Genomic DNA, 22,913 nt, shown 5'->3' on the forward strand with positions numbered 1-22,913 from the left:
GTTTTAAAATTGCGGTGGGAAAAAAAAAAGCAATGCAGTCACCTTTTTTGAGGTGAGCGAGTGGCTTTGCTTTCTATGCCTTTCAGCGTGGTAAAAACTAGGTTTCTCCAGATCAGTACGATTACAATGTTTTTCATGTGATTTTTTTCCCCCATTAATGTACAGTAAATGTGTTAAAATCTTTGCAAAAATGCGGAAGGAACTGACACGATGCCGATCTGAAACGGCTTCTCATCTGCAAGGGAAAAATAAGCAGCGTGTGCATGAGATTTAGAAATCACACGCACTTTGCTGAGATAGTGAAATGCTGAGCTTTTGTGGCACAAACAAGACGAGTGAAAAGACCCCTACTGACATATTGCCTCTTTTTCCTTGTATGTAATTTGTCTTGGTACGAAGAGGGTAGTAGCCTCAAATTTTCTCTATGGGCATCTTCAGAAAGGATCACACTCACTTGGTTAACAAGATTAGATTTATATACAGAGAAGACGACATCTATCAGAAATGGGGAGGTGCAGGATAAAAACATAAGCAATGCTAGATTCAGTTATATCGCATTTCCAGCGGGGTTTTTTTTTTTTTTTTCAGTGCTGGAGTGGTGTTTCTTATCTAAGGTCACTGACCCTAGTCTTGCACTTATCAGCCGCGTCTTCACCTTTTAGCGGTACTGCTCGGTGCTGCTCCTGACGTTCCGGACACAGTGATACAAAAAGGTGTACTTTGTTTATTTCTGATCGGCATTAGATCAGTGTGTCAGCTCCTGCTCTGAGAAGTAGCTTATAGGCCACCGTACCTGGGTGACCCAACAGCCATCTTTCACCCGGGGTCACCATGGAGACTACTGGCACAACACGATCTCAGCTGCATTGTGCCGGAGCAGAGACGGCGCTCCCTCCCTCTGCTATGCCGATCGACGTTCCTGTCCCTATTGGCAGCGTCATCGGAGGGGTTAAACGCTAACACCGATCGTGGGCGTTACTGCGGGTCTCAGTTCTCATATAGCGCAGACACCTGCTTTTTGATTGCAAGCCTGCGCAATCGTCACACCGTATGTTTATAGCGGTTTACTGCGACTTAACCTCCTGCAGCGCCATACATGTACGGTGGATGTCGTGAAGGATTGAGCAAAGCCTTCTATAAAATGATCAATACAAAAGAAAAAAAAAATCATTCCCAGGAGAGGAAAAAACAAAAAAAATATGACAAACAAACCAAAAAAGTATATTTTCATTATCACATGCCTTAGATCCAGCCTCTACGACAAATATTTTTATTACAAACATCGATGCTAATTTATATACGACTTTATGAGGATGTGAAACTAAGCCTCTGCTGCCATTTGTTATTTTACTTAATCCAGACACTATAAATTTACGATAATTTGTAAAATATATATATATATATATATATATATATATATATATATATTATAATCTAATTAATGTAGAATATACTTTTTTATCTCTTAAAAAGCTTTGCCTATAGTTGTAACTTCCTTTCGGGAGCAGGGAGGTTAAATCTTCATTAGAGACGTGCCAACCCAGAGAGTGTGGAGGACAAACGGCTTCTCAGTCAAGCAATCCCAATCTTTCCTTTGCTATGGCTGCCTATAAATCCTGAGAAGAGCGGTAAACACACATACAGTAGACTAAACAATCACTAAATAGTGGCCACTGCTCTCGCTCCCACTCGTACATACCAAGCCAGTCTGTGGGAAAATAATGCCTCTCTCGCTAAGGAACTCAAGTCAAGTTTTCTGAAAATAACCCAGATCTGACAAGCCAGTAGGAGGGCCTGGATGGTTTCAAGACACAGTTTTCACCCTGCCCAAGAGCCCCGACTAATATATTTTTAAACAAACTCTTGCTTCCCATGTTTGGCCAAATGACTTAATAATGAATCAAATTAATTATGGCGAGTGGATAAGCACGGGACAGGAGAGGGACAGTCCAGATGTCAGACAGAAAAATTTGTGCTGAGCAAAGGCAGAAAAGGAGCTTGTTGTGTGATTAGAGGACAAATGACCTGGCCATGCTTCTTTTATTTGCCCTTACAAAAATAAGGAAGAGAGATAGTCGGCATCCAGACAGGCTTAGATAATTAACATTTATGTGCCCCTGTACGGCATCCAAAACCGTCCTGTCCTGCACAGCATCAAGAACGTTTGGAAAAGTATGACTTTATGGGTTTCATTGTATGGGCTTGAGCAGAAGACTAAAGGAAAAGACTAAGTGTACAGTTAAAGTAAATTCTTATAAAAATAAGCAAAAAAAAATTCAGTTCAAGATTTCAGAGACAGGAATGTAGTTGACATTTTATACGGAGCCTATTGTCCCTCTACTCATCCACAGACCCCTTTTGAGAAGAGAATGTTTGCAGACGCTTTATGAGCTCACACTACTTAAAGGGGTTTTCCAAGACTTTGTTAAATCAAAGTCAGATCGGTGGAAGTCCAACATCCAGCACCGCACACCGATCAACTGTTGGTTCTGTAGTATTCCGGATAAACCGTGTTACTCAGATAGGACACCTCAGCTCTATACATTCTGTAGTAACAGGCTTTGAGTACTGCAGCTCAGCTTCTATTCACTCCAATGGGAACTAGGCTATAGTACTTAAAGGGTAATTCGCAAGCAATCCCTAGCCTCTGGATATGGGATAACATTTTGATTACTGGGTGTAGATGCTAAACTTCCGATCCATTTATTGTCTATGGCACTGCGTCAGAAAGCAGAGTGATGTATCCCACTATTTCCAGCAGTCCCCTTGATCGATACCGGAGCGGAGGTCGAGCATACAGTCATGGCCAAAAGTATTCACACCCCTGCAATTCTGTCAGATAATACTCAGTTTCTTCCTGAAAATGATTGCAAACACAAATTCTTTGGTATTATTATCTTCATTTAATTTGTCTTAAATGAAAAAAACACTAAAAGAATTGTTCTAAAGCCAAATTGGATATAATTCCACACCAAACATAAAAAAGGGGGTGGACAAAAGTATTGGCACTGTTCGAAAACTCATGTGATGCTTCTCTAATTTGTATAATTAGCATCACCTGTAACTTACCTGTGGCACCTAACAGGTGTTTGCAATAACTAAATCACACTTGCAGCCAGTTGACTCAACCTCTGTGTCCTTGTGTGTACCACATTGAGCATGGAGAAAAGAAAGAAGACCAAAGAACTGTCTGAGGACTTGAGAAACCAAATTGTGAGGAAGCATGAGCAATCTCAAGGCTGCAAGTCCATCTCCAAAGACCTGAATGTTCCTGTGTCTACCGTGCACAGTGTCATCAAGAAGTTTAAAGCCCATGGCACTGTGGCTAACCTCCCTAGATGTGGACGGAAAAGAAAAATTGACAAGAGATTTCAACGCAAGATTGTGCGGATGTTGGATAAAGAACCTCGACTAACATCCAAACAAGTTCAAGCTGCCCTGCAGTCCGAGGGTACAACAGTCTCAACCTGTACTATCCGTCGGCGTCTGAATGAAAAGGGACTGTATGGTAGGAGACCCAGGAAGACCCCACTACTTACCCCGTGACATAAAAAAGCCAGGCTGGAGTTTGCCAAAACTTACCTGAAAAACCCTAAAACCTTTTGGAAGAATGTTCTCTGGTCAGATGAGACAAAAGTAGAGCTTTTTGGGCAAAGGCATCAACATAGAGTTTACAGGAGAAAAAAAGAGGCATTCAAAGAAAAAAAACACGGTCCCTACAGTCAAACATGGCGGAAGTTCCCTGATGTTTTGGGGTTGCTTTGCTGCCTCTGGCACTGGACTGCTTGACCGTGTGCATGGCATTATGAAGTCTGAAGACTACCAACAAATTTTGCAGCATAATGTAGGGCCCAGTGTGAGAAAGCTGTGTCTCCCGCAGAGGTCATGGGTCTTCCAGCAGGACAATGACCCAAAACACACTTCAAAAAGCACTAGAAAATGGTTTGAGAGAAAGCACTGACTTCTAAGGTGGCCAGCAATGAGTCCAGACCTGAATCCCATAGAACACCTGTGGAGAGATCTAAAAATGGCAGTTTGGAGAAGGCACCCTTCAAATATCAGGGACCTGGAGCAGTTTGCCAAAGAAAAATGGTCTAAAATTCCAGCAGAGCATTGTAAGAAACTCATTGATGGTTACCGGAAGAGGTTGGTCGCAGTTATTTTGGCTAAAGGTTGTGCAACCAAGTATTAGGCTGAGGGTGCCAATACTTTTGTCTGGCCCATTTTTGGAGTTTTGTGTGAAATGATCAATGTTTTGCTTTTTGCTTCATTCTCTTTTGTGGTTTTTCATTTAAGACAAATTAAATGAAGATAATAATACCAAAGAATTTGTGATTGCAATCATTTTCAGGAAGAAACTGAGTATTATCTGACAGAATTGCAGGGGTGTGAATACTTTTGGCCTTGACTGTACATCACCGCTTCATTCAAGACTGGACAGCAAAGCCTGGTTATTGTCTTTAAGAACCTCAATTTCGAAATTGCTGGGGATCCCAGGGGTGGGACCCCCAGTGATCAGCAAGTTATCCCCTATACAGTGGTTTGGCGCTAAAGGGTTATTCCCAAAATGACGAGTTAATAGTTTCTACATGCTGAAAGGGCTACAGGGTTTTGGCTTGGAACACAGTTTACGGGAAGATTCAAAAATCAGTTTGGTGTGGGTGTCAGACTCGACTGCTATGATATTGATGACCTGTTCTAAGGATAGGTCATCAATATCTAAGGACTGGACAACCTCTTTCACAGAAGTATTATAAGCTACAGACCTTGTCTCCTAATGTAGTACAATACATGGTAATTACCATAAATCTTTTCAGCCATGCCCACATCATCATTCCCTACTTACGGTCCCAAACTGTAATGTTTATTGCCAGTTACCCATTATTAAATCAAGATTCATCTTCATACAAAGACAAAGCATAATACGGGTATGTTGTCATGGTGTCTTTTTCAGAAGGGGCCACCCTGAAACACACCCGAAACAGCGCTCAGAAAACTATTTAAAGAATTTTCCTATTTATTTCCATTGTAAGAGGACTACGCTGTTCACATGCTCAGGCTTTGAAGAGTCTTAAATTCTTCAAGTTTCCAAAAATGCCAAGAGGCTCAAAGAAATAAGCAAGAGATTCTTCAGGCATGTACCATTATGAAGATGCTGAATACTCAATAATAAAACTAAAAAAAGAGTCTGGAAAATACCCAGGTGTTTTGAGCGGTTTTTAAAGCGTAACTAAAGTTTTGTGGGTTTTTTTTTTTTTCTTTTTATAATTTTGCACAGCATGAGAACTTAGGGAACTTTGCAAATCACTTTATTAGATTTCTATTGGTTCCTACAAAAAAATGTACGGAAGTGGCTTCTAATTTACTAATTCTAATTTACTGAGATAATGACTTTTGGGTTTTCGTTGGCTGTAAGCCATAATCATCAACATTAACAGAAATAAACACTTGAAATAGATCACTCTGTAATGACTCTATATAATATAGGAGTTTCACTTTTTGTATTGAAGAACCAAAATAAATTAACTTTTTGATGATATTCTAATTCTGCGAGAAGCACCTGTACAATATCATCCGCTTTGCATTCCTCAGGATCAACACTGTAGGAAATCCGGTTTATGTTTGACAAGACTTTCTCAAGCTTACTGCATTACATTGATAAAGACACCGAACAGAAGAACCGAAGAAAACCGACCACACGACCACAATATTAAATTTCAAATACCATAAAGTTTACCATTTAATTACATCAAGTAGATAATAACAGAAAAAAGACAATGCACAAAAGTTAAAAATAAATATTAATAAAGAGCGCTACATCCAGTTCTGGAAAGAAATGTTGATATGCAGCCACATGTATCAAACGTGTGAACATGTGGCTCCACATCAACGGTTCTTCCGTACGGTTTCTTTGCACTTTTACGACTGTCAGATTTTTTTCACCGGGTAAGTGTACGTAGGTAGCAGGTACACCCTTCTTTGCTTTTAGTACCACTTTCTTTACAGCACTATTGGTGATACCATTGTGAAATACACGTACACTGCTATCGGATAAAGATCCTTTTATTGGTTTATTTTGCATTACATTCATGCATAGTGTGTCTGGGTACCTGTTGAAAAGCAAATCTCTGCAGCTGTGGTTCCATGCTCAGGAAAGATGGCCGCTCATATATTTATTTAAAGAAAAATTCAATGAAAATTCATTTTTGCATCCTGGCACCTGGTCAATTGCCCTCTTTTTTTCTTTTACTTGTCAACTTAGGCTGCATTTACACATGCACATCTGATCCATTTTTGCATGGTAAAAAACAAACTGTTTTTCTTGCGCGTCATCCATTTTGCATATGTGCTAAATACAGTTTTTTCTCCTCCCTTTTTTCCTCTCAAGCAGTAAAACGGACCTGCCATTATCATTCTCCCGGTCATTGTGCCAGGAAAGATGCGCCCTCAATGTCGAAGCTCGCATACCTATACATCCAAGGTCGTAAAGGGGTTAAAATAGATGTGTGTATGGATCAATGAAACTCTACGGGTCTGTGTCAGAAAGAACAGCACAGGGACGTGTACAATGGATGAGTGAATGTAGCCTTCGCTGTATGTGTGGGTGAAATTTGTTTTTCCCTTTATGCAAAGACTAGATGGTAGCCTGATTCTAACGCATCGGGTATTCTAGAATATGTATGTAGTTTATTTATGAAGATTTTAGAATAATACATTGAATACACAGGATTCGGACTGCGCCTGTCACTGATTGTTCGCGGCAGGCCATGTAGTATATAACAGCCCACGTAGTATATAGCACAGCCATGTAGTATATAGCACAGCCCACGGAGTATATAGCACAGCCACGTAGTATATAGCACAGCCCACGGAGTGTATGACAGCCCACATAGCATATAACACAGCTCACGTAGTATATAACAGCCCACGCACGCAGTATATAACACAGCCCACGTAGTGTATAACACAGCATACGTAGTGTATAACACAGCCCACGTAGTGTATAACACAGGCCACGTAGTGTATAACACAGGCCACGTAGTGTATAACACAGCCCACGTAGTGTATAACACAGGCCACGTAGTGTATAACACAGGCCACGTAGTGTATAACAGGCCACGTAGTGTATTGCACAGCCCACGTAGTATATTGCACAGCCCACGTAGTACATTGCACAGCCCACGTAGTACATTGCACAGCCCACGTAGTATATTGCACAGCCCACGTAGTATATTGCACAGCCCACGTAGTATATTGCACAGCCCACGTAGTATATTGCACAGCCCACGCAGTATATTGCACAGCCCACGCAGTATATAGCAATGTGGGCATCATATCCCTGTTAAAAAAAATAATTAAAATAAAAAATAGTTATATACTCACCTTCCGTTGGCCCCTGCTTCGCATCGATGCTCCTCGCGCGCTCTGGTCTCAAGAGTGCATTGCGGTCTCGCGAGATGATGACGTAGCGGTCTCGTGAGACCGCTACGTCATCATCTCGCGAGACCGCAATACATGGAGCGGTCACCGGAGCGTCGCGAGGAGCGGGAAAGGCCGGTTCTGGATCCGAGGGGCCGACGGACGGTGAGTATATAACTATTTTTTTTTTTTTTTTAATTATTTTTAACATTAGATCTTTTTACTATTGATGCCGCATAGGCAGCATCAATAGTAAAAAGTTGGTCACACAGGGTTAATAGCAGTGGTAACGGAGTGCGTTACCCGTGGCATAACGCGGTCCGTTACTGCTGCCATTAACCCTGTGTGAGCGCTGAGTGGAGGGGAGTATGGAGCGGGCACTGACTGCAGGGAGTAAGGAGCGGACATTTTGCCGCCGGACTGTGCCCGTCGCTGATTGGTCGTGGCCGTTTTGCCGCATGTCCGTTTCCGCGGGTATGCCGCATGCGTCTTTTAATGCATAGTGGAGACGGGATTTCATGAAATCCCCTCCGCTATGCTGTAACATCTGGACGCTGAGTGTTTGACGCTGCGGCTCTATGCAGCGTCAAACACGCAGCGTTTCCTGAACGTGGTAACATACCCTTATACAGAAATGTTTCAATATTTCCTATGCTAGAATTATACTGTTTGTTTGAAGCAGATCTGTCCCCAGTTTTAACCATGTAAACTATATACATTAAATACATTTCTTACACCTGATGATACTGATGTACTTGCTTTTGAAAATCCAAGGGCATGGTTCCCCCTTTTTTGGGCTGGGCATTTCATCTACATTGCTTCCCATGGGCAGGTGACTGAACAGTCAGGCCTGGGTCTTGCTCTCCCCCATCTATATGGAGGTCGGCTGACAAGGCGAGGTGTTAATACTAGAGGTTAGGACCACGCCCGATTGGGTACACTTTGTCGTTGTGGGATGGCTTTAAGCTTTTTTGATCAAATTAGTGTTAACCAAGTACACTTTATCATTTACATGTATGATTACTATTTACTTTCCACAAGGTAAATGTTCATTTTGTTTTTGTCTTGCTTTTATTTGAAAATCCATGTGAGAGCGGCCATGGTATAGGGATATTAAGCAGAGTCCGACTATAGAATGAATTAGCTCCTGAATTCAAGTCTATTCAGTGCCCACCCATTCAGCCTGACTGACTGCTGCAGCTTGTACCCAGCAGTGTGAGATCTCAGCAGCAGAATAAACACTATTAGACTAGATAGGCAGAGATTAAGTTAAAGGGAACCGGTCACCAGGTTTGGCCGATCATAAGATGTGGTAACTGCCTTTCAGGGCTGATATACAGCATTCTATAATGCTGTATAAGAGCCCCCCATCTGAACTGCAAGAGAAGAAAAATAACTTATTATACTCGCCTGGGGGGCGGTCCGGTCCGATGGGTGTCGCAGGTCCTGGTCCGGCACCTCCAATCTTCTTGCGATGCCGCCATACTGCTTACTTCATGGCTCCTTGGCACCGCGCTCCTAAGCAGGCGTACTTATCTGCGCTGTTGTGGGCAGAGCAAAGTACTGCCATGTGCAGGTGCTAGGCCTCTCTGACCTTTCCCGCCACCTGCGTACTGCAGTACTTTGCTCTACCCTCAACAGGGCAGATAAGTTCGCCTGTGCAGGAGCGCAGTGCCGATGAGCCATGAAGAAGCAGGAGGGCGGCATCGCAGGAAGATGGGAGATGCCGGACCTGCAACACCCATCGGACCGGACTGCCCCCAGGGTGAATATAATAAGTTATTTTTCTTCTCTTGCAGGTCGGATCGGAGGTTTATCTACAACATTATAGAATGCTGAATGTCAGCCCTGAAAGGCAGTGGCCGTAACTCGTATCGGCCAAACCTGGTGACAGATTCCCTTTAAACGTTCACAAAAAGATTAAGCAGCCATTCCTGCATGGATTTCCAAAGCAAATACAACATCATTATCAGGTCTAAGAGATACATTTAGTAATGCATACAATTTATATTATGAAATAAACAGCTAGTTAATGACAAATACCAGTAAATGGTTAATTCCATAGAGAAGTTTCCTTTACTATCAATTTACTTTTCATTTCTAGGATGATTATCATTTTAATAAAATCTGTCATGTTAAGGAACTACCTCAGAAATGTCTATATGAAGTTTGGTCACTCTACGGAGGTTTATTACCGTCTCAGAAGTGTTAAGGGGACAGTCGAAACCTTAAAAAAATAAATACCCCAGCTCAGTATGTCGTCAGCATGTTTCAGAGTGGATTAATACACCTATTTGGGGAAGGATTCTGTATACACTGTACTTAAGAGAACAGTGTCCTATCTGTATGAAGATTTAGAGGCTTTGATGACTAGGATTGCTGTTCATCACTGAGTAGGACGCCTGCGTGATTCTTAAGGCCAGAATGACCAAAGGTTTACATCCAAGAAGTATCATTTCTCTTTGCGGAGATTGACATGCTAAGTTTACATAAATACATTTTTGTTTATTACAGTTCATTAAATCTTTTTCAACAAAAAATATGCATCAATCTGCTTTGCTCATTTTAAACATAGCGCCTGCAGGGTTGACCATATTTTTAATGTGAGTAAATCCCTTTACTTGCTACATACAGTCATGGTTGAAAGTATTGGCACCCTTGAAATTGCTACAGAAAATGAAGTATTTCTTCCAGAAAATTATTGCAATTCCACATGTTTTGTTATACACATTTATTTCCTTTGAACACCCTTGGAACACCACAAAAAAAAAAAAGGCAAATTGGTCATCATTTCACACCAAACTCCCAAAATAGGCCCGATAAAGTTGTTGGCACGGTCACGTTAATATTTGGATGGAAATCCTTTGAAATATATAACTACAACCAATCGCTTCTTATAACAATCAACAAGCTTCTTACACCTCTCAACATTTCTGGGGGCTTCTTGAAATGTGTTCGGGGTCATTGTCCTGCCGGAAGACCCATGACGTAAGGACAATCCCAGCTTTCTGACACTGGGCACTAGATTGCGACTGAAAACCATTTGGTAATCTTTAGATTTCATGATGCCTTGCGCACAGACGCCCTGTTGAACCAGCAGTGGACACCGCGCTCGGTGCTTCCTATCTGACCCAGGGGATCAAACGCAATCTGATCTGATCTAATGCAGGCCGAAACGTTTGTGAACCTTTATTGTTGGATTGCATATTAAATCATTTATTCCATTTCATCTACTCTGAGCGCCAAGTTTTGTTATGTAACACTTCGGGCCGTGACTGTAGGTCAAACACATGAATGCTAACAGTATACCTCTACGTGCTGGAAAATACACCGTTTATTTTAGTCTTAGAAGCTTTAGATGTTAAACTCCAAGTTTCATTAACAGCCTTTTACACATTCTGGTGCGATTAGCATTAAATCCATACAAAACACAGGCTACAGCTGGAAAGAAAAAAACGGCTCAAGTGATGGTAATAAGGCAAGATTTATTATTTTTTTTAATGAAGAAAACGCAGAAAGGGATCTCTCAAATCACAAAGAGGGCAGCTTTTCCAAATGTTTACTCTCTAGGCTAAGTCTTACAATAATTCACTAAACGGACTTCGGGCAGGCACAAGTTAGTAATGGAAATCATTACTCACCGCTTGTTGGCAGCGGGCACTCGCACAAGCCAGCCGGCTGAGACGCGTACCAGTTGGGCTGTGTCATTAACATTTAATAACAATAAGACATAAATTCCAGCATCTAATCTGCATGAAGCTGAATATTACGGAGCAGTGGACAATACCAAGGTGTAACAAATGGCTGGCACAGGCAGCTTTCCAAGAGCGGTAAGAATTATTCACCGGAGAGATTGTTTGAAGAAAGCATTTTCTTACTGGCAGAAATACACGTGTGAAAGCACATGTGCCAGACAGAAGAGCTTTCTAAGGACGTAAAATCATCAAACAGCCCCAGCTCCTTCTGAATCTCACGCTCTGATCTCCTTCCATGGGCCAGTAAATTGTGCTGGGAGCTACAGCCTCAAAAAACCAGAGTTGGGATTTTAGGCAAATTACACATTACCGCAGTATGTGAGGTCCTAACGAACTCCCATGTTCACTAACCCATTGTCTAAGCTTTTTGAACTACTTCTCGTGTATGCAAAGTAACCCCTTATCCTCGGGGGCCATTATTTTATCAAGTAGATTTGGTTAAATGCTTTAAGTATCTACATTTCATAAAATTTGTCCACTTTACTTTATGGCAAAACCAATATGGCACTGTTGATCATACTGGGTGGTAAAAAACCTGGCACTGTAGCCCACTCTTCAAAGGGAATCGGTCATCAGGTTTTTGCTATGCAATCTAAGAGCACCATTGTGGTAGGGGTAGAGACCCTGATTCCAACGATGTGTCACTTACTGGGCTGTATTTTTCCCTTTAAATACTCTGTTTATCAGCATGGGACTATAACTACAGGACAAGCTGCATGGTGCCTCCCAGTCCTACCACTGATTGGCAGTAAATATGCAGTTTACACAGAAAGCTGCAAATCAGTGAGGTGGGTGGGGTTACAAAGGGCTCAACATACTGAGCTCTGCTAAATCTGCAGCAGAGAAAACTGTGATTCTGCCACATCTGCTGCAGCCAGTAAACTAAGTGACATATCAATGGAATCAGGGTCTCTGTCTGGTTGCTGTCAGAAACCTGTGGGCACATTCCCTTTAAGGCATCAAAGTAATACAAGCTGCACCTGCTGTACCGTACACCATGTTCGGTACATGGACTTTATTCCACAAATATTTATCACCCATACACAGCATAGGGGGCTGATGGGGTTGTTCTCAAGTTGTTTAATGGGAAAAACTGCTAAGTGCTTAGAAAAACAAGCAAATTGAATTCATATTAAAAATCATCAGTTCTCAAGAACAGAGGGACTTTTCTTCTATAATGTGCTCCTCATTATCCAGGTTACCGACTATCTCCGCCATCTATCAGAGGTGGCTGGTCATCAGGGCAAGGATGCAGGACTTACAAGTTCTTTCCAAGTGAAGCACTGAACCTGGCCGAATCTGGCTAGCTCCATCCCCGTCACATCTCCGATGCTGCACAGGTAAAGAGGTATAATGATGCCATTGGTCCAAGCTGCCATTCAAACCAGGAGCACACAAAACCGGGCAACCAGGAAGCTGGGAGGCAAGGGGGCATTGTGCTCCTGCAAAGCCATCAGGAGATAACCCTTTAAAGGGAGCGGTCACATCATCAAAATATAGACGTAATCTGCAGGTAAATCCCACTTTAATCCTGTACGGCCAGCTTACTGGAGCACTGAAGTTTATTTGTCCTGCAGGGAGCGGTCCCCAGTCTTCGCTCAGTACAGAGTGAACGCGGCTGTAATCACCGCCCGGCACACCGACTGACTGACAGCCTGTTCGGTATACATATGCTGGTCACAATTGTATTTTGTTCGTTATGATCACATTCATAACAAACCTGAATGTTTATTTTCCTCTTTTTTCTAGAGAAACGGGATCGGTTTATTCTTTTTGTTTTTTTTTTCAGGATTTTTTTTTTTTTTTTAAAGTGTATATATTGTATTCCTCCCTAAACATCTGCAATCCTTCTATGTATTTAACATAAGAACATGTACCTGTTTTATTCTTGCCAGCTCCTTTAACGCTCTTCCCCATTGCTGCTTATAGTGTAGCTTCGATTTTGTTGTAGATTCCAACTTTCTTTCAAGTTCAACCTAAAAGACGATAAAAAGACCCAAATGAAATACATATCAACATTCTTATGGGTGGTGACACAACTTTTCTTTTACAAGTAAATGAAGAAAGGAGAAATACACGCCTTTCCTTTTCATTTACCATTTCCCTTAAACCTATTTCTGCCTTTAGCTTGAAAAAAAAGCGCCACCAAAGCTGCTCAGTATATAAAGAAAGCGGTGTGACTCCAACTTCATTGTACAAGTGACATTTACATCAGCAATTAGTGTAATGTAGTCATCCACAGGAAATTACAAAGACCAAAACTACCAATTTTCTTTGAAAGGTATTAGGTGTTAAAAAGTAGACTTACAAAAATGATAGACAGAACTGTGCCAAAGATCATAACAATGTGCAGGTGACAGATGTGAGGCAACTCTCTTACGGCAGGTTATGAGATTTTTACTCTTACACCTTTAAAGGAAGCAACCCCAATTTTCATTCTTACGTTTTTGTTTATGCCTTCTATTTTTATAAAAGCTGTAACTTTATTTTTCCATTAACATTGTAATAAAACAGCAATTCCACCGTTAATTTGGGGGTTTCATTTTTACTGTATTAAATTACCTACAGTATTATTCATCAAGTCAGTAAAATTACGGCAATACTAAACTTTGTTTTTTTGTTTTGTGTTGCTACTATCTGGGACCCATAATTGGTTTTTTTTTCCATCAATTGAGCTGTTTTTTTGTGGGCCGAGCTGTAGTTTGTACGGATACCTTCTTTGAGGATATAAGCCATTTTGATTGTTTTGTGTTGCATTTTTGGGGGAGAAGTGTCAATAAAAACAACAAACCAAGACAAACAATTTTGGCGTTCCTCTTTCTTTACAGAATTTAGCGTTTGGGTTAAATAATTTAATATTTTAATAGATCGGACTTTTACAGTTGACTCAATATTGTTTTTATTTGAACTGGAAAGAAGGGGGTGAATAAAACTTACATTTAATTTTTTTTTTTTTATGTTCACATTTTTTAGTCCACTTAAGGGACATGCCTGCTTTTACTATATACTTTAATACTTCATTATTGCAATATTTAATGAAAATTGCTGTCTCCTTTTACGTCCATGTGTAGGCTTCACTGGAATGATAAGATAGTTTTGATGAGGGCCTTTAGCAGGTCACCGGCAGTCATGACAACCTACAATCGCTGCAAACGGATCCAGGACGTAAATTCTGCTGTCAATCTCCAGCAGTGATTTGAGCCATTTCTGATCGCTGCTGTTAGAGACAGGTGCTTGATGTATGAGACAGTCACTAACTTTCTAGGGTCACGCAGGCTCAGCTCCTGAGCCTGCATTATATAGCAGAACGCACACATGATGGATATACACTTCATGGAGAAGGAAAGGGGAACGTTAATGTTAACATTAACAGGAGAACTATTCTGTCAATTCCTTAATTTTATAGCAGAGTGTTCCTGTACCACTGTTTTTAATTAATTTCACAAAATCTAACTCCAAAATGTGATTTAGACAGTGAAAGCCCTAACCTACTGACATGGCTAGTCCTGGAATATTACTAGCCTACATGGCTCACACAAATGTACGGTAAATAGAGGCGATAAGCACATCTAGCCATTGTGCATTCCAGTTTTCCCTTCTCACAGGTCGGAGGTGACACTCTGTAATACTGTACAATATGTGCCGACAGCTCATGGGTCTGGGGAGGCATTTTCAGCCACTCACTCTGAGCATTTGGTTGGAGGGGGTGTGGATAAGAGGGTACAAAGACGGAATCAAAATGCTTATTTTTACTTGCCATAGCGGATCTGTTATAACTGAATTCAAGCCAACCTGGCCTTGTTTTAGGAATGTACTTTCTCAGTCTCAAACAGAGAAACAAGTTGGCTAAAGCACTCAGCAGACAACGTTTTACTCTTTATTTTAATAAAATGATAGCAAGTTTAAAGAAACACAAATGTCAGGCCTCCTTTACCGAGCACTTTCAGAAAAGAACTCAGGTCCAAAGAAAATAAATTATATATTTAACTCTGCTCAGAAATGAACCCTCCGCTGTGTTGACTAGCTAATATCAATAGAAGACGGGAAAATGAATGGCTATGTTTGTATGTATAAGGACAATAATAACAGTGCCGGTACTGGACTCTTTATAACAGATTACGGGACAGTGTTTATACTGAAAGCTGTTACATGAATGATTAAGTACTTTTACAATATATGAGCTCAAAACAACCTAAAAATCGCTCATTGTTTACATGGTGTAAAAACTCCGCAAATCACAAAATAATGAAATTTCGGAATGCTAGGAGTCCCACAAGCTGGGAGTGAACTACTGCATTACTTCTCCGAACTAGCAGCATGGAGATGATAATCGTAGCCTGCAGGACAAATTTCTCAGAAATCAGACTGTAAAAAATGCCAGCAAGCACATGGCGACTGGAAATGGAGGGGGCAGCAGCCATGATATATAAAGGGAACCGGTCAGCTGATTCATGCTGCCCAAACCACGAGCAGCATGGATCAGACTGGCTGCACAACTGCAACCCGGTTTGTATTTCCCTGAAATGCTCCAGTTTTACAGAACATAATTTGAAGAGAGAGAAGAGAATGGTCCAGGACCTACCCACTGCCCAACTTATCCCCACCTTAAACCTTGATAGGTTTTTGCTGAAGTATATACATGGTAGAGAACGGTCAATCAACTATAGTGGTGTGGGGAGAACCCGTCCAGGGGCGGTCGCGGACTCGTCACATCTCTCCCTATAGTCCGCAGCTGCCTTTTCAAACTAGGTATTGTCTAAGCTGCTTGTTTGTTTATATGGCCTGTTATTTCTATATGTAAATACATATATCAGTGTAGACTCCAGAACAAATCACTGAATGTGTTACAGCAGATCTTGTGCTATAGTTCTAATACTACAGCTCTGCTATTCACCAGAGTCAAGGAGGAGCACCCGCACGGCTAGGAACCAAAAAGTAGATAATTTAGTGTTAAAATGTATAATTGGTGGAGAAAGGTTGAACTTGATACAGCTAGGTCCTTTTTCAACCTACCGTATGTAACTACCGTATATGAAACAATAAGGAGACTGCATACCTCAAGCTGCTCGGGACACAACCTGATAATACCTCTTTAAATGCTGCATTCTGGGCTAAAATGTTTGTAAAGGAGCTTCATTAAAATGTTTGCACCGCTTGCCTTCTATAGCTTGCGTAGCATGGTGTATTGGTGGTTGTACAATGATTTAACTAAAGATCGGTCAGTGAACTGGTTTTGAAAGATAAAATTTGTAACTCGCTTTTTTTTTTTGTTTACGCTCCTCTCCGCTTATTTATGACCGAAAACCACACCAAAGATTGTCGCTTCCCTGCACAAAAAGTCTGTGAAAGCCAAACCAGGCAAAAATGATAGATTTTTAGGCCCAAATATATGCATATAAAGAGTAACTGTTTTAATTTGTATTGCATACATTAATTATACATGTGAAAATAAGAAACGTAATTTATTTAAGCAGAGAAATCATTTTATTTTCAAAATTCTCATTTTCAGGGTAAAATGTATATATAAGGAGGGGAGTGATGAGCTAGAACCAGAGCTCCTGTCCCGTCATCCCCCTTACCATCTGTAAAATACACATTTTACCTGTGCATTGAGAATTCTGAAAATGAATGATCAGTCTAGGAGGAGAAAGAAGCAGATTTCTCTGGTAAGATATATTAGAAAGGTTCTTAATTTCACTTGTACTATTGATTTATGAAATAAAACTTAAACAGACGGTTAGGCTATGTGCCCACGTTGCTGTGGAAATATCCGCAGCATTTCTGCAACTCCCTGCCACGGGTAAAACACATGCGGAATTCGCATGCGTTTTCAAGAAAAACACAAGCATTTTGCAAGCGTTTTTAGCTTGCAGAATGCTTGTGCTTTTACAAGCGATTTGAAGCATGCTTGGAAAAGTGATGGACAGGTTGGTCACAAGCATAGTGCTTGACAAGTGTGACTAACTTTTTACTAATGATGCTGCCTATGCAGCATCAAAAGTAAAAGATAGAATGTTAAAAATAATAAAAAAATATAAAAAATATGGTTATTCTCACCTTCCGACAGTCCCCGATCTTCTCAGCGGAGCTCCCGGTACGTTCCGTTCCCAGGGATGCTTTGCGCGAAGGACCTATGTGACGTCAAGGTCACATGACCGCGACGTCATCCCAGGTGCGCAATGCATCCCTGGGAACGGAAGCTGCCGCGTGAACAGCTGAGAGCCGGGAGGACTCTGGGGGCCATCAGAAGGTAAGTATATCCCTATTTTTTATTTTAATTCTTTTTTTTTTTACAGGAATATTGTACCTAGGGTCTGGAGGAGAGTCTCCACTCCTGCAGATCCTGGGTACCCTCCGCACATGAAACGCTCACTTTACGCATGGTGGGCATAGGCACATGTGTAAAGTGAGCGTTTCAATGTAATCCTATGGTGGCGGAATTGCCGTGATTCCGCAGAAATAATGAACATGCTGCGGATTTTACCGCTATGCGATTCCGCAGTGGGAAAATCCGCAGCATGGGCACAGCAACTGCGGAATCCCATAGGATTGCATGGGAATGCGTTTTTAAGCTTTTTTTAAGCGTTTCCGCTGCGGCAAAAAACGCGGCGGAAACGCATAAAAAATGCAACGTGGGCACACAGCCTTACTCTTTAAAGAAAAAGAAAATGTCCCTTGAGGTGGACAATTCCTTTCACTGTACTGATTGTTTTGACTAATCAAAATACAAAAAAAGGGAATGCAATGGATCAAATAAAAAATAGGAATGGAGAAATGAAAAGATTCCCATGAAAATAATAATAATAATAATATAATATATTTATATATATATATATATATATATATATATATATATATATATATATATATATACACATACATATATATACATATATATATATATACTGTATATATATATATAATTTTTTTAATTAATTACTACCGAGATTCCATTCAAATCTTGCCTTTGCTGAATAACCCCATATTAACAGTCAAGGGAAAATTGCTTAAAATGCAGCAATTAGTAAAATACAGTAGCCCCTATGTGATTGCATGCAATTGCTTTCCAATTACAATCAGAGTCATTATGACTAAGGATGAAGAGAGAAATCCATCTAGAAAATGAGTCTGGGAAGCAGACTCTGCAGGGAATGGATCTGTGAATCACTGTATTTCCAGAGGTTATCAGGGTGAAACCTTTTTCTAATGACTGACTTGAAAACACATTTCTGAGCCAGGCCGGCCATCGTCTGGGCCTCTAAGGGGCTTAAAACCAAGAAGAACCAAGATTTAACTTAATGACAATTCATACAGCACAGAAGAGACTGAGGAACACTTACCCAAAACATAGGGCAGTTATCACTATAATAATAATAATCTTTTATTTTTATATAGCGCTAACATATTCTGCAGCGCTTTACAGTTTTGCACACATTATCATACACTACATTATTAATGCACATTGTACACTGGGCATTGAAACTACCAGTAAACTCGCTCTGAAGAGCAGTGTGAACATGACTGTCTGGATCTGCAACCAAAGGTAGGACAATAAAGGTGTCAGGCAGAATTAGAAAAACAAGGCAGCTTTCTCATAAACAGTGCCACACCTACTCGAGGGTTGTGTCCGGTATTGCAGCTCAGAGTTACTGAAGTGGAAGAGCCTGAGCAGCAAAGCAACAAACAACTCATGGGAAGGTGTAAGTCAGCCTTGGTTTTTTCCCAACTGATGAGAAAAAGGCTCAGCATTTTGAATGTAAATGCCTGATTCACAGTACAGGGATAGGACTGCAGAGGACTGGGTTAAAATTATTTTTTCTGATGAAGCCCCTTCAGACTGTTTGCGACATCTAGAAGAATGATTGTCCGGCAAAGAAATGAGGAGCGCTGCCATGAGTCCTGTGTCATGGCCGCAGTAAACCATTCACACCATTCATGTGTGAGGGCTATTCCTACAGGGGAGTGGGCGAACTAACAATTTTGTCTAAGAACACTGTCATGAATAAAGAATGGGATTTACACATCCTCCAAGAACAACTTCTCCCAACCATCTGGGAGAAATTTGGTGATGAACAATGCTTTTTCCAGGATGATGGAGAACCAGGTCACAAGGCAAAAGTGATTACTAAGTGGCTCAGTGAACTAAACATTGAAATTTTGGGTCCATATCAAGTTATCCACCAAACTCCCCAGATTCTCAAGCCCATTGAGAACTTGTGGACATCCCTCAAACAGAAGGAACAAACGAAACCACAGATGTTGTGATAAACTCCTAGTACTAGATAGACAAGAATGGGTTGCTATCAGTAAGGTTTGTCCCACAACCTGATATCCAGCATGCGAAGCAGAATTGCCGATGTCTTGAAAAAAAGTGAACATGGTATATATTGAGTCTTTCCAAAAACCAGTTCATGACGGCAGTTTTTTCCCTGATCCTGACCAGGCACACTTTCAGGTTTTATCATACCTGCACTTTGTGTTAGTGGCTCTAAAAAATGTTCCCATTCAGATATTAAAATAGTTTTTGTCTCTTTTTTTCTCGATACAAATAAAGCTAAATATACTCTTTTTAGTAGATATCAGGAAAACAAATAAAAAAAACAACTAAATAAATGGCTATTTTTAGCATTTTTTTTATGACCAGAACAGACCACTATATACATTTGAAGTTATGTTCCGTAAAATATTTTTGTATCTTTTACACTTTTTTTAATGATTGGAGTGTGCCTAAATACAGCAGTTCAGGACTGGTGATGTTCTTTTTTTATTTATTTTTTTTAAGTTTATTTTATTTTTTTATCACACTTTTTTTATCTACGGTATCTAAATATTTTTTTCTATTATTTTGCACACTGTGCCTCGAAGCCAGAGTAAGTGGACTTCAAGTGTGCTGCAAATTCAAGAATGAATCAAACAATTTATTTGAAGGTGTTTTTTTTGTCCAACACATTTCAGAGTCAAATTCGACTCCTTCCTCAGGACATCCTAAAAGCCCATGTAAGACCTCTGGGGAGGCATTTCAACAGATTAAAACATTTATTTTATTGACGATTTTCACTGTAAGTGGGGCTGGTACATTCAAAGCAGTTACAGGAGAAAATCAGTCTCATCTGTGCACGGCAGAATGTGACTGGGTTTCCTAGGAACCCAGCACCCAGAGAGCACATGATCTTTGGGTACGGAGGAGGAAGAACAGTCAGTGTTTCTCAATCTGTATACACAGCACTTGTTCAGCACCGTGTATGCAACGATCAAGTAAGGTAGATATGATAAATCATGTCTGACTTCATCTTGTATATTGTGATCCCTGGCGGGCAGGGTCCTCTCTCCTTGTGTACCTGTCGTGAAGATTACTGTACTTGTTTTTTTATTATGTACACCCCTCCTCACATGTAAAGCGCCATGGAATAAATGGCGCTATAATAATAAATAATAATAAATTAAAACGAGTATAGATGTAGCTCTATTATGTAGTGATATTATAGAATGGACACTGTCTATATAGAAATACATGAATTTAGGGCAGTTTGACAAGAAGAAACAACTTATTTCAAAGTTCATGTGCGAGATTTCAAAAATATTAATCTGTTAAGTGTTATAGTCCGTAGAGGTGGAGCATGTGCAGACCAAGCATCTCCCAGAGGTGGCGATCTCAATGTTCTGCACATGCTCCAATAATGCAGTGATGTGCACATGGGCAGCAGCAGCGATTACTTTATGATTTTACCCTTATAGACTTCATCTACACGCTAATGCAGGGGTGAGGAACCTCAGGCCCGTGAGCATTTTACATCTCTCAATGATCTTTTAGCAGGCTCCCAGGCAGATTTAAGAGGGCCGAAGTGCTTGGTCCAGCAGGTGTATTTTGACAACCACTGGCCCATTAATTTCTTCTTACCCTGTAAGCACGTGCATGAACTGTTCACTACTGAATGCGGGGGTGGGTGCAATGAAATATTACATCATGCTACTAGTGCCAGCGTCAGGCGCACCTTGTGGGCGGAAATAGCGCACAATTTTAGGGCCCCCAAAGGATGGTATAAATATCCAAATGGCCATTGGCATTAAACAGATTCCCCCCCTACAGGCTGTCAACTGCCAACAACTGTATCCAAGGTCGTCATCACTACGGCACTTGCCTATGAAAGTTTAATAAAATAAGACAGAACACATCACCTACTAATAGGCATTGTACTTTTTTGTCAAGCAGTGAGTTAATATTATATATATATATATGCACACATACAGTACAGACCAAACGTTTTGACACACGCTCTCATTTAAAGATTTTTCTGTATTTTCAGGACTATGAAAATTGTAAATTCACACTGATGGCATCAAAACTATGAGTTGACACATGTGGAATTATACACTTAACAAAAAAGTGCGAAACAACTGAAAATATGTCTTATATTCTAGGTTCTTCAAAGTAGCCACCTTTTGCTTTGATGACTGCTTTGCACACTCGTGGCATTCTCTTGATGAGCTTCAAGAGGTGGTCACCGGAAATGGTCTTTGTGGCATTGACCTGGTCTCTAATCTGAGCTGCTGTTAACCTGCGATTTCTGAGGCTGGTGACTCGGATAAACTTATCCTCAGAAGCAGAGGGGACTCTTGGTCTTCCTTTTCTGGGGCAGTCCTCATGTGAGCCAGTTTCTTTGTAGATCTTGATGGTGTTTTGGTTTTTGCAACTGCACTTGGGGACACTTTAAAAGTTTTCTCAATTTTTCAGACTGACTGACCTTCATTTATTAAAGTAATGATGGACACTCGTTTTTCTTAGCTGCTTTTTTCTTGCCATAATACAAATTCTAACAGTCTATTCAGTAGAACTATCAGCTGTGTATCCACCAGACTTCTGCACAACACAACTGATGGTCCCAACCCCATTTATAAGGCAAGAAATCCCACTTATTAAACCTGACAGGGCACACCTGTGAAGTGAAAACCATTTCCGGTGACTACCTCTTGAAGCTCACCAAGAGAATGCCAAGAGTGTGCAAAGTAGTCATCAAAGCAAAAGGTGGCTACTCTGAAGAACCTAGAATATAAGACATATTTTCAGTTGTTTCACACTTTTTTGTTAAGTATATAATTCCACATGTGCTAATTCATAGTTTTGATGCCTTCAGTGTGAACTTACAATTTTCATAGTCATGAAAATACAGAAAAATCTTTAAATGAGAAGGTGTGTCCAAACTTTTGGTCTGTACTGTGTGTGTGTGTGTGTGTGTGTGTGTGTGTGTGTGTGTGTGTGTGTGTGTGTGTGTGTGTGTGTGTGTGTGTGTGTATATATATATATATATATATATATATATATATATATTTTCTTCATCAAAACTGATATGCTACAAAGCAACAAAAAAAGTAAAAGGAACAGAAGTGAACTAATAGGATGGACGAGTCCTTGTTACCTTTTCTAGGGTGAGAAGATTGATCTCGGACTGTAATCGGATTTCTGGCTTACTGCTTTGCTGCTCCTTATACTGCTGAAACTCCTTGTCTAGTAATTTAAACTTCTGCTCCGCTTCTTGAAGCTAGGAGGAAAAAGCAGACAGACATTGATATAAAACCCATTAAAACTGGCTACTTAAAAGAAGCAAGCTGAGGACATAGAACATGTCAGTACTCAGCCCATGAACCCTATGTTTATAGACATTAAACAGATATCAAAATAGCACTGCCGCAATAAATTACAGCAGAAAAGACAAAACCAACCATGTTAAAACAAGCGCTTAG

At 40.6% G+C, this 22,913-nt stretch overlaps 1 protein-coding gene across 1 annotated transcript in view; it reads right to left on the minus strand.

Annotated features, from left to right (window-relative positions):
• Positions 1-22,913, minus strand: part of CEP120 (centrosomal protein 120) — a 153,125-nt gene that overhangs the window by 10,126 nt on the left and 120,086 nt on the right. Inside the window, exons 17-18 of the mRNA XM_077291055.1 lie at positions 22,589-22,711; positions 13,052-13,150 (exon numbers count right to left, since the gene is read on the minus strand). Of these exons, the coding sequence (XP_077147170.1) occupies positions 13,052-13,150; positions 22,589-22,711 (222 nt within the window). The remainder of the gene's footprint in view (positions 1-13,051; positions 13,151-22,588; positions 22,712-22,913) is intronic.

Source organism: Ranitomeya variabilis, chromosome 1 (assembly GCF_051348905.1).
Source record: "Ranitomeya variabilis isolate aRanVar5 chromosome 1, aRanVar5.hap1, whole genome shotgun sequence".
NCBI lineage: Eukaryota > Metazoa > Chordata > Amphibia > Anura > Dendrobatidae > Ranitomeya > Ranitomeya variabilis.